We start from the raw sequence: 12,628 nt of genomic DNA on the forward strand, positions 1-12,628 counted from the left end.
TACATATATTCACAGAGAGGATGATTTGGAGTCTAAATCAGTTCTTTTTGCTGTGAAAAAGTATTCACAAAGCTAAATCAAGAGGAAATGTCATTAACAAGGAGGAAAACAGACTTTGTATGAATATGACCATGCTGACTTCCCTGGGGCCTCAGTACTTGCTCAGGCCTCTGGCTGTACTCACAGTCAAGCTTACACAGGCTTAAAATACCTCTTTGTCTGTCTTTGGAAACTGAGGTGAAGCTCTGGCAGACCTAATTGACCTCCTAATCCCAGGGACATCATGGGACAAGTAGTGAAGATGAGGATTTTCCCCTCCTTGGTTTTTGTAGCACCTATCACACTGCTCAAGCAACTCTGTGTGAGTCTGCAAACTCTTCAGATATTTCCTTCCTCAAAACCTTCCTCAGCCCAACTCACTTGGAGAACTTTAGGTGGAAATGTTTAACTTGTTTAATGGGTGCTTTGTTTGAGTTGATTTTTAAATCTGTTGAGGCACCAGAGCTGCTCCCTGCTGAATTGTTTTCCACTGGCCACATGGGGAGGATTCCTGATACCACCCAACTTCACTGGGTGGTATCAGGAATAATCACCTATTGCTGCTTCCAGGTGTAACTCAGGCTGGCAGATGCTGGATCTCACCTAAGGCTTTTTAGAGCAATCCCATACTGTGTCTTTAATTGTCCATCTTCCTCCACCTGATGACCATGGTTTTGCTTACCCAAAAATGTCTCCAGTTTTGTTTCCTGGGAATGATGATCTCCTCATCCTCAGTGAGGAGGCAGCATTATTGATAATGGGTGTGTGGCTCAGGGGAAGGAGGCAGTTTAGGACCAGTCCAGAGAACACCACAGCTCTGCCTGCCCCTTGCCCAGCTCTCCCATAGCCCAGTGAGTGATGCACTAGAAGAGCTGTACTTTGTACTCTGTTGTGCCTTCACTTCTGCCTCCCTCCCTGCTTCAACCCTGAGCAGAGAACAAAACATTCAGAGTTAGGGTTTACTGTGAGTCTTTATTGAATTCCAGCCATCACCAGTAACCAGCCAGCTCCTGTAGTGGTCACAGGCACAGGGACCAAGTAGCACAAAATCCAAGGTGGTGGCACAAAATCCAAGGTGGTGGCACAAAATCTATGGTGGTGGCCCTGCCTGTGTGTGGCTGGCACAGCTACAAACAATAACACTGTATACAGACTGAAGTACAGGGCTGATATCATCAGTATAATCAACAGGTTTATAACTGCATAAGCATATCTTTTTCTAAATACACTGCTCTACTGATGTCTTTAATTGAAGAAAAGATTAAACATTCATTTATTTTCATTCAGCAACTGTTTTTTTAATTTACTCTCATTTTATATTAAAATGCAAATCAATGCACATTCTCATGGTGTTAACTCCAGAATTAGTTCTTTTCTAGACTAAGTTGCTTTCTTTGTAATACTAAATAGAGAATTACAATTAAAATATGTGCTCCTATATATGTCTTGTCTAAAACCAGTGCAGCTCTTACAGGTACTGCCCGAATAAAACCACTTCAATTATGTTGAAAAGGCTTTAAAATGATCATTTATCATGCAGTAACTAGTATTTCTCCTAAACACACTAATATTTATTATTAGTTATAAAAGTTGTATCACACTAATGTTCCCAAATATGCATGATACCTGAAGCTAACCAAAGCATTTCTCAGACACACAGAGATTGGTCCTAGTAATGCCAAGGTCCTCATTTCCATCCCCATATGGATCATTCACTCAAGAGCTGGATTCAGTGATCCTTGTGAGTCCCCTTCAACCAAGAATATTCTGTGATTCTGTGAGTTCCAAATTAACAGAACTTCACTCTATGACTTCTAGTCATTCATAGCACAAAGAAGCAAAGCAGAGGATCAGGGGCCCAGTAGAAGGCTTGTTTCACTGCCTGGTAATGCAGGGTACCTCATGTGTTCCACATGCTTGGTCCTACACCAGTGTCCCATGTCAAGAATCCCACTTTGTCCAACGAGGCAGAACAAAAGCTGCTCTTTACTTTGTTTGGGTGTCCCTCCAGACTATGGCCACAGAAGCCCATAGACTCAGAGGACAGTACTGACACCTCTTTAAAGTCAAGAAGCAACGAACAGAGGATGGGGACTTTCTCCACTGCACAGACTGCTGGAGCACATTTTTGCCCACAACCAAGGGGACAGAGTACTCCTTCAGCACCCTGCTGAGTGCATCTGCAGCCCTGTGGCACAGCCAAGGAGTAGAAGGCTTTCTCAGAGGGAACTGCTCTTATCTTTCACTGCTGAAAAACTGAAAGAGCTGAGCAGAAAACCCAGTTTGTCACCCATTGCTGGCTCCCAGCAGGACACAGCCTCCTTCTGCACCTTTTGCAGCATTCTGCTCAGGCTGAGAGTTTCAGTGCTGACTGTTCTTTGGAAAGTGGAGACCCTTCAGAGAGTAGAACTGCTCCAAAGACAGCCATGGCACTTTTAGATCCACCATCAATTCCATATCCTATTCTGACCAAAAAAAACCAGGAAGAAATTAGACTTGTGCTATCCTTGACAAAGTACTAAGAGTTTACAAACCAAGTAAAAATAGACCCAAGCCTGAATTCCTGAAAGCCTCTCTCCAAAGCACTTTGGCTAATGTGGAATGTAGTCACAGAGGTTCTTTTAAGCCTTCTAACAATTCCCTGCCAAACTGCCAGCAGTGACTTTGTGTTCAGTTTCACCAAGTCCTGTAAGGGCAGTTTTAGAAATCCAAGTCTAGGAAGGCTCTTGTGTGAGCTTCCCATGGGCTACAAGAAATAAAAGCTGGCACAGTAAGTTCAGAGGCACCAACAAGGTACAGGCCCAATAACTATGAGATCCAAATACCTTGATTGCCTACAGATTGTTTTAAAGTTGTAAGTAAGAAGTACAGATTTCTCTGTACCTGGTGAGAACTTCTGAAGACATACCACAACCCAAAAAACACCAGGAGAATTAAAAATCCATCCCAGAAGAACAGATGTATATTCTCCTTTGTGCTAATTCACTGTATGTTAAAAGACTCACCCTGTCTGCCCACAGGCTTCATGCAGAGAGGAACCAGCATTTTCCAAGTACTTGCACTCTGTCTTGAGACTCCTCAAATTGGAGTCCCAAAAACATGCAGAAAATCCAGTTTCTACCACTTGAACAACAAAAGGTACACCAGCAGAGAATATCCCACCTCATAAAGAGGAAAAGCTTTATGACAGGAGACCCTGAGGGCAGGAATGCACGCCCTGAACTCCTCAGCACACACAAAAAAACCCAGCACTGAAGAGCCTTCAGTGTGAAGATGTGAAGCATGTTCTGGGTCAGAAGATGACACACAATGCTTCATCCCACACTCTTCATCACAGCATGCACACCACTGCTCTACAGGATGTCTTCCTGACAACTCTCTGGTGTATTCACAGTGTCTGGCCTGATGTCATTTGTTTCCTGGTGATTCTAGTACCATTTATTTCCCATCAATTCTAGAAGTCTCTGCAGTTCCATTCTGATGAGATTTGTCATAGTGGCTTTTATAACTTACAGCCATAAGACTTGAACTTAGGGATTTCAACAGCTCTTTCTGTAGCATCTGGTGGAGTCCTACACTGAGAACACCTGTATGGACAACAGTCTGTGCATGGGCAAAAAGGCAACAGTGAGACCTTCCTCAAAGCCTGAATTTGTCAAGGAATTCTTCCTGTTTCTTTCTCAGAGGGGTTATTGTTACCCGTGAGCACATTAATTCTGTTGCTCCTTTACAGGAAACCACAGAAGCCACAGGGGCCAGTGAAAACATTTAACAAGGACTTACATCATAACTTTGATTTCAGGTCAATCAAGACGTGTGCAAACCATTGTAGTTTTTACCATCACCAACTTTTTCCTAAATCACTATCTAAAGGCTTTAGCAATTCAGACCAAAGAACTGGCAGATTTCCTAAACTGCTTAAAAGAGATGATAATTTTTGTATCAAACAGTCAGTATTTGACACAGATTATCTGCGCTGTAAATGAACTAAACTGAGATACAAGACCTTATGCTTTCATGTGACAGAGAGAGAGAACAGCATCACTGGAAAACAGCCAGAAGGCTGGGTACAAGGCCTCAGTGAACTGGGCTTTGAATTTATAGATCAGGTTATTCTTCTCCCCCACCGCCATGAAAATCACAAGGCCCCCCTCGCAGTGGAGCAGCACCCCTATCTTGGTAGCCTTTGTGTTGGGCAGGCTCTTTTCCACGTCGTTGTGCCAGGATGATATTTTGGAGTTGAGCCACTCGATGCACCAGGACTTGCTGTTCCTGCCCAGGCGGCTCTCGGGGCCCTGGCGCTCCATGCTGCCGTAGCAGACGCCGATGCCGCAGAAGCTGCTCTTCTGCAGCTCCACCTCCCAGTAGTGGACGCCTCTCTTGAAGCACTGGAAGCCCAGCACCTGGCGGTAATCGGTGAAGCGCTGCGGGTGGTACTTGTGACCTGGGACGGTGTCCGAGATGGACATCCTGGTGTAGTTTTCAGCCAGAACCACGGTGTTGTGAGCCGTGTTGTAATCCAGCGTGATGTTAGCAGCATCTGCAATGACACAAATCACTCGAAGGTACTGAAGAACAAAGCACTTTTGTTTATCCTGTCCCGCCTCAGCACTTGTTGCCATGTTTATCTGCCAGCTCTGCTCTCCTCCTCAGTGCAGACAGTTGTTAGGGCCACAGTACAAGCTGCTGGGTTCAACTGCAGCTCTATGTTACACAACATGCAAATGAAGGGCCAGTTTTCTTCCTTCCTGCAGCCTCACAGGATCACTTTATCACCCAAATATATCCTGGCAAAAGAAGGTGATGGCTGATCTGGCAGCAAAAGGTATGACATGTTTTATAGCATCTTAACAAGCCATCACGGGCCTGCATTTCATTTAAAAAAATCCAGTGCATTACACTGTATTTCTAGGCTACCCTAATGCTGTCTTTTTTGGGGAAACCAAAACAATTACTTAAAAAACTTCATTTATCTTCATAAAGATTCACGGATGCTGAAGATTAATTTGATTCATCCGGCAGAAGAACTACTTAGAAACCTCCTTCCCCCTTTTTCTCCAGAAATTTGCTTCATTTGTAACAACCTCTTAAGCTAACTCAGATGTACTTTTGTCAGGTCACTACAGAGGACACATAAGACCAGTACAACAAGAGCATAGTTCATCTTTAAGGAGTGTAATGTTGGGTGTCTTACACTGCAAGAGCTCCTCTCTGGGTTTCTTCAGGAAGCTGTCTAGCAGCTCTTTAGCAGCAGCAGCAGCTGTGGCAGTTGGTGTGGTGGTTGGTGCTGTGTCAACAGAAGAACAGAGTTTGGCCAGCTGGGAAGAGACCTCACATGTTTAAGACCCCATCACAGACACACTCAGGCTGGAGCTGATCTGGTTCAGCCTCTTGCTCCATGCAGGGTTAACTTCAATATTAGCTCAGGCTGTTCACTGTCATGTCAAGTTTTGAAAATCCCACTCTCTGGACAGCTTCTCTCAGTGTTTGATTGCTCCCACAGTGGCCAGCAAGAGCTGAACTTTTGTTCAATACACCAACACTAATGACCATTTTATCATTTTAAGAGCAGTCAATGAAAATTACAATACTGAATATGATGAATGAATATTAGAATGAATATTAGAAAATTAGAATATGATGCAAGTTTGGACTCACCAACTTTAGCAGCTTTCTTTTTCTCTTCTGAAGGGGAGAAAAGAAAAAAGTAAACTGTGAGCTCTACTGGGAGGCAAAAGCCACTGGTAAGACTGTGTCATTTGCAGCACCATCACCATGGCTCTTCTGAAACTGCAGCAGTAAAGAGCTGACAGTCCAGCAGGCTGAAGCCATGTACAAATACCCTCACACTGGAAAGCTGTACATCAAGCCCAACCTTCCATTTGCTTCCTATTTCACGGGGTCATAAGCCTGGAAGGAGCTTGATCTCTCCTTCAGGAGCAGTGTGTTCAGGCACGTGGAATACTCCTGTTCCCATGAGGAATACTGACGATTCCTTTCCTTTTTACAACAGAGCTTTTAGTGCAGCAACAGGAGCTGCAGCTCCAGTCCAGTCCTGCTTCCCCAGCACACCCCCCTGACTGCTCCACACCCAGCACTTGGACCATGTGTCAAGAGCTCCCTGGAAGTAACAGAAGTTGTTTCTTAACACTTGCATTTACTTCAAAAAGAAAACATGGAAGATCATCCAAACAGGGTACAATGCCCCTTAATTCTGGTATCTGGACAAAACAGAACTGAAAGGCCCCGGTATAACCTGCCACAAAGACCATCACCAGCCCTAGACTGGAGGTAGCAAAATGTTTGAGTAAGTCTCCTTTAATGACCACTTACTGGTGGTATCTGTCTCCCCCTGCGAAGTGATTTGAGCCTGGGGAGCGGTTTTCTCTTTGTGGGTCTGGTCTGTGAGGGAGGAAGAAAAAAACCAGAACATGAACAGATCCTAAGCAGAACTCAATACATACAAATCTATCAAACAAACCAAAAGGTGTTTGGCACAAATTTAAAAAACCTGCACCAACAAGAGGGTGGGGAGGCTCTGCTTTGCTTTACAGCCCACACTGACACCAGTACAGGTTGATGCACCCCGTGTACCTGTGCAGTTCACCTGTCCACCTTACAAGGCATGCATCCCCCAATATCCCAAAGCACCCTCCCCTCCCTGTGCCAAGGTGCTCACTGCAGGTCATCACTGCATCACCACCACAGCAAACAGCTCTTGGGTAACTGCCTCAACTCTTCTTTAACAGTAAAGCCATAGTTAGGACAGGATGGTGTTCTGTAGTACTTACGTGGTCCATGAGGCTTTTTTCCAACAGACGGTTTGTTTGGATTAGCTGCTGGAGGGGCCTTAATTTTTGGCTGCAACGGTTTGGCTGCAATGGTGATAATTTACATTATGGTTTGTATGACCAGGAACAGTCATGCATTATGAGGACATTTTTCCATCTTATTTTTCAGTTATGCGAACAGAACTGAAGTGATATTTGGCTGAGATGGGAACTGCACACCCATGCCCCAGTCCAAAAGATAATATGGCTTAACCTGGCAAATCGACCTTTGTTCCACAACACTTACACAATCAGCACCTTTCCAGCTGGGTAAATGGAGTCCTGCTACTCTAAAGCCTTTCCAATCTCCCCTCAGATCCACATCCTAACCACACCCAACCCTGCTACACAGTAACACCATAAATTACTCTAAGGAAGAAAGGCTGAGCTGTGCCAGAAGGGTGTAATATCATGATAGTCATCAGCTTATCCAAGTATAAGTAACAGTGAAGAAACACTGGCACGTTTTGTCTCTCAGTTTAGCCCAGACTGTAATGTTTTTGTGTGGAAATGGAACACTGCAGAGATTGGAAGACACAATTTATATTAATTGACTGTATTTGTTGCACTTTTTTAAAAAATTGTATTTGGATTGGAGAGGAAAGATCCCTCATTTCAGCTAAAAGCAAAAGTAGAAAATGCCAATTTCCCCAGTGATACAGTACCTTCTTCTTTTTTCTCCCGACTCTGAATTACTGATGTTTTCACTATGTCTTTGAGGGTAATGGCAGACTGGTAAGTGGAATGCATCACATTTGGGTCCATTTCAACTACAGGAACATAAGCCTCTTTTGTTGATGTTTGTTGCAATGCTGCTGCTCTCTGAAACAACAAATGAGAGACCACCTTGTGTAGCACACAGAAAAATACAACCAGCTTACTTTAAACGTTTGTGCGTTCGTCTCAAATTCAAGGGAACAAAGGCCACAGTCAGACACAGCTCATGGCAAAATTCCAGCAGCAGCTCAGACACCTTAATTCCCACTGGTAACCAATGACCACACAGGTCACAACACAGAGCTGCCACACCTCACGGAGGTAACTCCTGCCCAGTGACCCCTCTGCTTGTGGCAGAGGCAGTGGCTGAACTGGGACAGTTACCAGACACCCCTTTGTGGAGGCTCTCAGTTCAGTCGAAGAGAGAACAGAGAGAATTCTCTCAGGCTTCAGCCTGGGAAAGTTAGGAGAAAGAATTCAAACAATTATCTCTCTTTCTGTTCATGTTGTTTATAGATATGTTCTACCACAGTGTGCTATTCATACTGCACCAGTAGTGTGAAGGGTTTTTACTTTCACACCAATCGTATTTCACCTTAGTGAAATAAAAGACTATAAAAGAACTTGCTACTTCTTAATACACATTCTTTAAGCCTTCTGAACCATTGGAGTCTTTTCGTCTGTCCCTGACTCAACAGTGACACCCCTTCAGCATTCTTTCACTGATATTTGTGTACTTTTCAGGACATCCTTTGATAGCAGGTTCTTGCACACCACTGCATTTCCATTTCACTGGAAGTCTCTGGAGAGCAGGACGACCACAGGAGGTTTTTGTCATTCTGCAATCTAGAATGAAGAATTGGATTCACATTTAAACGACACATTACCTTCAAAAATAGAACATCATCACTTTCAGTCAGTGCCATCTCAATCTGATCTTTGAGAGATTGAATTTCATTCTTCTTATTTCCCAGAACACTGTAAATATAATCAAACTTATTCCAAACTCTCTTTTCTTCCTCTGTAATTGCTTTCATGATCTCATTTTCTCTTTCTTCAATTACAGCTTTAACTTCTGAAAACTCATTTCTGATCAATTCCTTCTTTCTTGAAGCTGTCTCCTGGGGCAGACAAGAACAGATAGGCACTGGTTTCAAAACAACAGTTTGTAAACAAAATACTCTAAGTGCTACTGCATGAAAGCCTCTGAGGAACACGTGGGCTTCTCTTCCTTGAAACAAGCAAGAGCAGAGCTGTCGATTTCTATGTGGTTTGGGAAGAAAACTCCTTCACTCACAAGGAATGGAGCCCATTCTCAGTGTCACCCTCACGTGAGGGTATAAGACCTTGCACAGTGCCTGGTTTACTCCCATCTCCCACAGAGCTGCCTGGCCCTGCCAAAACTCCTCTTTTCTGTTCCTTCCTAGTAACACCTTCTCTTGCCAATGCAGCCTCAGCACTACAGCCTTTGTCACAAGGGTACAATCACCAACACCATGCAGTGGCCAGCGGGTGCCAGGCAACCTGAGAGCACTCTGAGCAGTTCTCCACTTACAGCAGATTGGTTCTGTTTTGTTTTCACCGTGCTCATTGCCCGGGCAGTTCTTTCACCCTGGTTATGCAGCTCCACAAGTTTTTTCTTCAGCAACGACTGCAATAGGAGAGACCAGAAAGTATTTCAGAGAGGCAGTTGTCATGTCTGCTTTCAGTTTTAAATACTCTTGTAAGCATTTAGTACTCTCAGCTTAAAACCTCCCTTCCCTTGAATCTTAAGTAGCATCCTGCAAACGTGTGGCTTGTGGCACCCACACCCTCCCCACCTCTCCCAAGAGCAAGATGCCATTGCTGACACTCTCTTCACAAAGGACCTGGTGCTTTCATCAGCACAGCAGTTCTCATGCTAAGAATAAATGTTACATTAGCTCTCAGGTTGGGCTTCCAGCACAAAGTTGATGCTATTGTTCACCCCTCTCCTTTTGAGAATGTTCTCTCTCAGATGTGATTTACCTGTTCCTTTAGTTCAAGATTCTGCTAAGCTCAATCAGGGCTAAGTTCTGCAGCTAAGCTGTGTACACACCAACTGAACAGAAGGGAGTTTGACCACCTAAACTTTTTCAGCATATTTTACTCATCCACACTGATTTTCGGCTGTGCTGGAAAACAGAAAGGCCAGGTTTCCTTCCTTTCTACTCCGTGAACCTCCTTCTGGCTTTCATCTACATACTTGAGATCTCCCTAGGATACCTTTATAATTCTTCTTCTTAAGAACATCTGCAGCAGAATATCGGTCCCTCAGGCTGTGACAAGCCCTGGCAGGGGAGCAGAGCAGCGGAGGAGGCTCAGAGCTCTGGGTGACGCCACAGAGTATGGGAGGCCTCACTGGTGAGCCCAGCCCAGCCCAGGACAGCCCAGCCCTGTCAATCCAGCTCCCCGACAGCGCCTTCCCAGACCCCTGCTCTTGAGCAACATCTTGGAGAGACGAGGAAAACGAAAGGAATGGCTCCAAGGACGTGTCTGAGCACAAGCTGGAGGGCAGATAACAGTCTATCAGTGCCAGACACGAGATTTACAGTCGACATCTTGTTCCGGCCTCCTCCCGCACTCCAGAGCGGCTCCCCCGGCACCGAGGGAGCCAAGGGGCACTCCGGGGTGCCCTTGGGAGGATGTTCCAGCCCCGGGGATGGAACATGGTGGGGTCACCGGCCACCCCCGTCCAGCCCCGGCTGCTCACCTGGGCAGTGGCTTTTGCCTGCTCCAAGGGGCTGGTGGGGCACAGCTTGTGCCCGAGCAGGCAGAGGGAGCAGATGCAGACGCCGTGCTTGCTGCAGAAGAACTCGAAGAGCCTGTTGTGCTGGGGGCACTTGCGCAGCTGCAGGTCGCGCAGGGGCGGGCAGAGCTGGTGGTCGCGGAAGGCAGGGCTGTCGCGGTGCGGCCGCAGGTGCTCGGCGCAGAAGGACGCGGTGCAGGTCAGGCAGGTCTGCACGGCCGGCGCCTCCTGGCAGCTGTCGCAGGACACGGGGGGCTCCCCCGCCCAGCACCCCCCCGCCTCCCCATGCCCACCCTCATTCTCCTCCTCTTCCTCGCCCTTGGCCCCGGAGTGGCCCTGGAGCTGCTCCACCACCCGGCACAGCACCGTGTTCTTCTGCAGCTGCGGGCGGGCCGCGAAGGTGGCCCGGCACTGCGGGCAGCTGAAGCCCCCCGAGAGGCCGGCCCAGCTGAGCTCCAGGCAGGAGGCGCAGAAGTTGTGCCCGCAGGGCACCGTCACGGGGCTGCTGAAGAGGCAGAGGCAGATGGAGCAGGTGAGATCCTCCTCCAGCCCCGACAGGCCCGGCTCCGACTCCAGCGCCGCCATCGCCCCGTCCGCAGCCCCAAGAGCCCGAAACAAACCTGGGCTCGGAGAAACGAAACTACGGCCTGGGCTTTCCGGAAAACGACGTGTCCCATCCCCGCCCCGACGGGAGGGGCGGCAGCCGAGGGACGAACCCTGCGGCGCCCGCCCATGTGAGGGGCAGGGCAGCCCCGGGATGCTGGGGGCTCTGCCCTGCGGAACGGGACCGCGGGGCGGGGACGCGACGCCCGCGGGACTGCGGGCGAGCCGGGCCGGGGGCTCCGAGCCGGGGTCGGGGCAGCGTCACTCGGAGGTGCCCGGAGGCCTCGGGGTCGGTTCTGAACGGCAGCGGGGTGTTTGGGGTCGCTGCCCACCCGCGCTGCCCGCCCCGCTCCCGGGCGGCCCCGGCTGGAGGGAACTCGGGACATCCAGCGCTGTCCGGCCGCTGCCGCGATCACCGCGCCCGCCGGCTCCGCCCGGGGCTCAGGCAGGGTGTGAACCCCAAATCCCCCCGAGCACCGCCCCAGCTGCTCCGAGTTTTGGGTAACCTGGATGCTGGAAATCCTACGGACTCATAGGTTTGGGTTGGAAAGGACCTTAAAAATCATCTGTTTGCAACAGCTGATGTCAGTGCAACGTTTTTAAAGCACACAGGTTACTGCTTTGTGATTGTGGAAACCATCTCAACAGAAGATGCTTCCTCAAATTTCTTTTTCTTAGTCTATCTGTTCAATAATCACCATTTCTAACAGGAACATTGATGCTGAATAGCAACATGGCAAGTAGTCATGTCTTAACTAACTTGACCGCAAATTGTTCCAGTGGCCTCTTCCTACTCCCTCTTCTGCCCTGTTTGCTGGTGTCCCAGGGGCCCTCTATATTTCTCCTCCCATGCTGGCAGCAGGGATAAAAGGAGCAGCCTGGCACAAAGTCTATGACCCTCCAATAATTTAAACAGAACCTGATGGGCTGCAGCAGAAGGAGCCATGTGCTCTCAACTCATGTCCAGTGGGCAAAGAACACCAGTGGGCAAGAACATATTTTGTGGAGAACTGCTGAGGTTCCCTTTAATGTAATTTAAAAGTATTAACAGGCAATCTTGTTGACATTAGTTCTTGGGGACTTCCAAGAATGTTCAGGAGTTACACAGAATCACAGAATGAACTAGGTTGAAAAAGACCTTTAAGATCATCTAGTCCAACCTATGACCTAAACTAACACCTCCTCATCAACTAAACCATGGCACTGACTGCCACATCCAGTCTGTTTTTTAAACTATAGCGATGGTGATTCCATCACCTCCCTGGGCAGACGATTCCAGTGCCCAACCACTCTTTCAGTGACAAATTTCTTTCTAACATCTAACCTCAGCTTCCCTTGGCGCAGCTTTGGATTGTGTCCTCTGGTTCTGTCAGTGCTGCCTGGGAGACCAACCCCCACCTGGCCACAGCCACCCTTCAGGAAGTTGTAGGGAGTGATAAAGTCACCTCTGAGTCTCCTTTTCTCCAGGCTAAACAAGTCCAGCTCCCTCAGCTGTTCCTCACAGGGTTTGTGTTCCAAGCCCCTCTCCAGCCTCGCTGCCCTCCTCTGGACATGCTCGAGCATCTCAACGTCCTTCCTAAACTGAGGGGCCAGACCTGGACACAGCACTCGAGGTGTGGCCTCACCAGTGGTGAGTACAGGGGAAGAATGACCTCCCTGCTCCTACTGGCCA

At 47.7% G+C, this 12,628-nt stretch overlaps 1 protein-coding gene across 1 annotated transcript; it reads right to left on the bottom strand.

Annotated features, from left to right (window-relative positions):
• Positions 1-991: 991 nt before the first annotated feature.
• TRIM25 (tripartite motif containing 25) lies at positions 992-10,992 on the bottom strand. The gene is made up of 9 exons (XM_053994749.1): positions 10,318-10,992; positions 9,142-9,237; positions 8,474-8,707; positions 7,535-7,691; positions 6,831-6,914; positions 6,373-6,441; positions 5,698-5,724; positions 5,234-5,326; positions 992-4,579 (listed from the first exon to the last, which is right to left on the bottom strand). Exons 1-9 carry the CDS (start codon positions 10,936-10,938, stop codon positions 4,047-4,049), a joined length of 1,914 nt encoding a protein of 637 aa, XP_053850724.1. The 5' UTR covers positions 10,939-10,992; the 3' UTR covers positions 992-4,046.
• Between the last annotated feature and the right edge of the window lie 1,636 nt (positions 10,993-12,628).

This window comes from Vidua macroura, chromosome 19 (assembly GCF_024509145.1).
Source record: "Vidua macroura isolate BioBank_ID:100142 chromosome 19, ASM2450914v1, whole genome shotgun sequence".
Classification (NCBI taxonomy): Eukaryota; Metazoa; Chordata; class Aves; order Passeriformes; family Viduidae; genus Vidua; species Vidua macroura.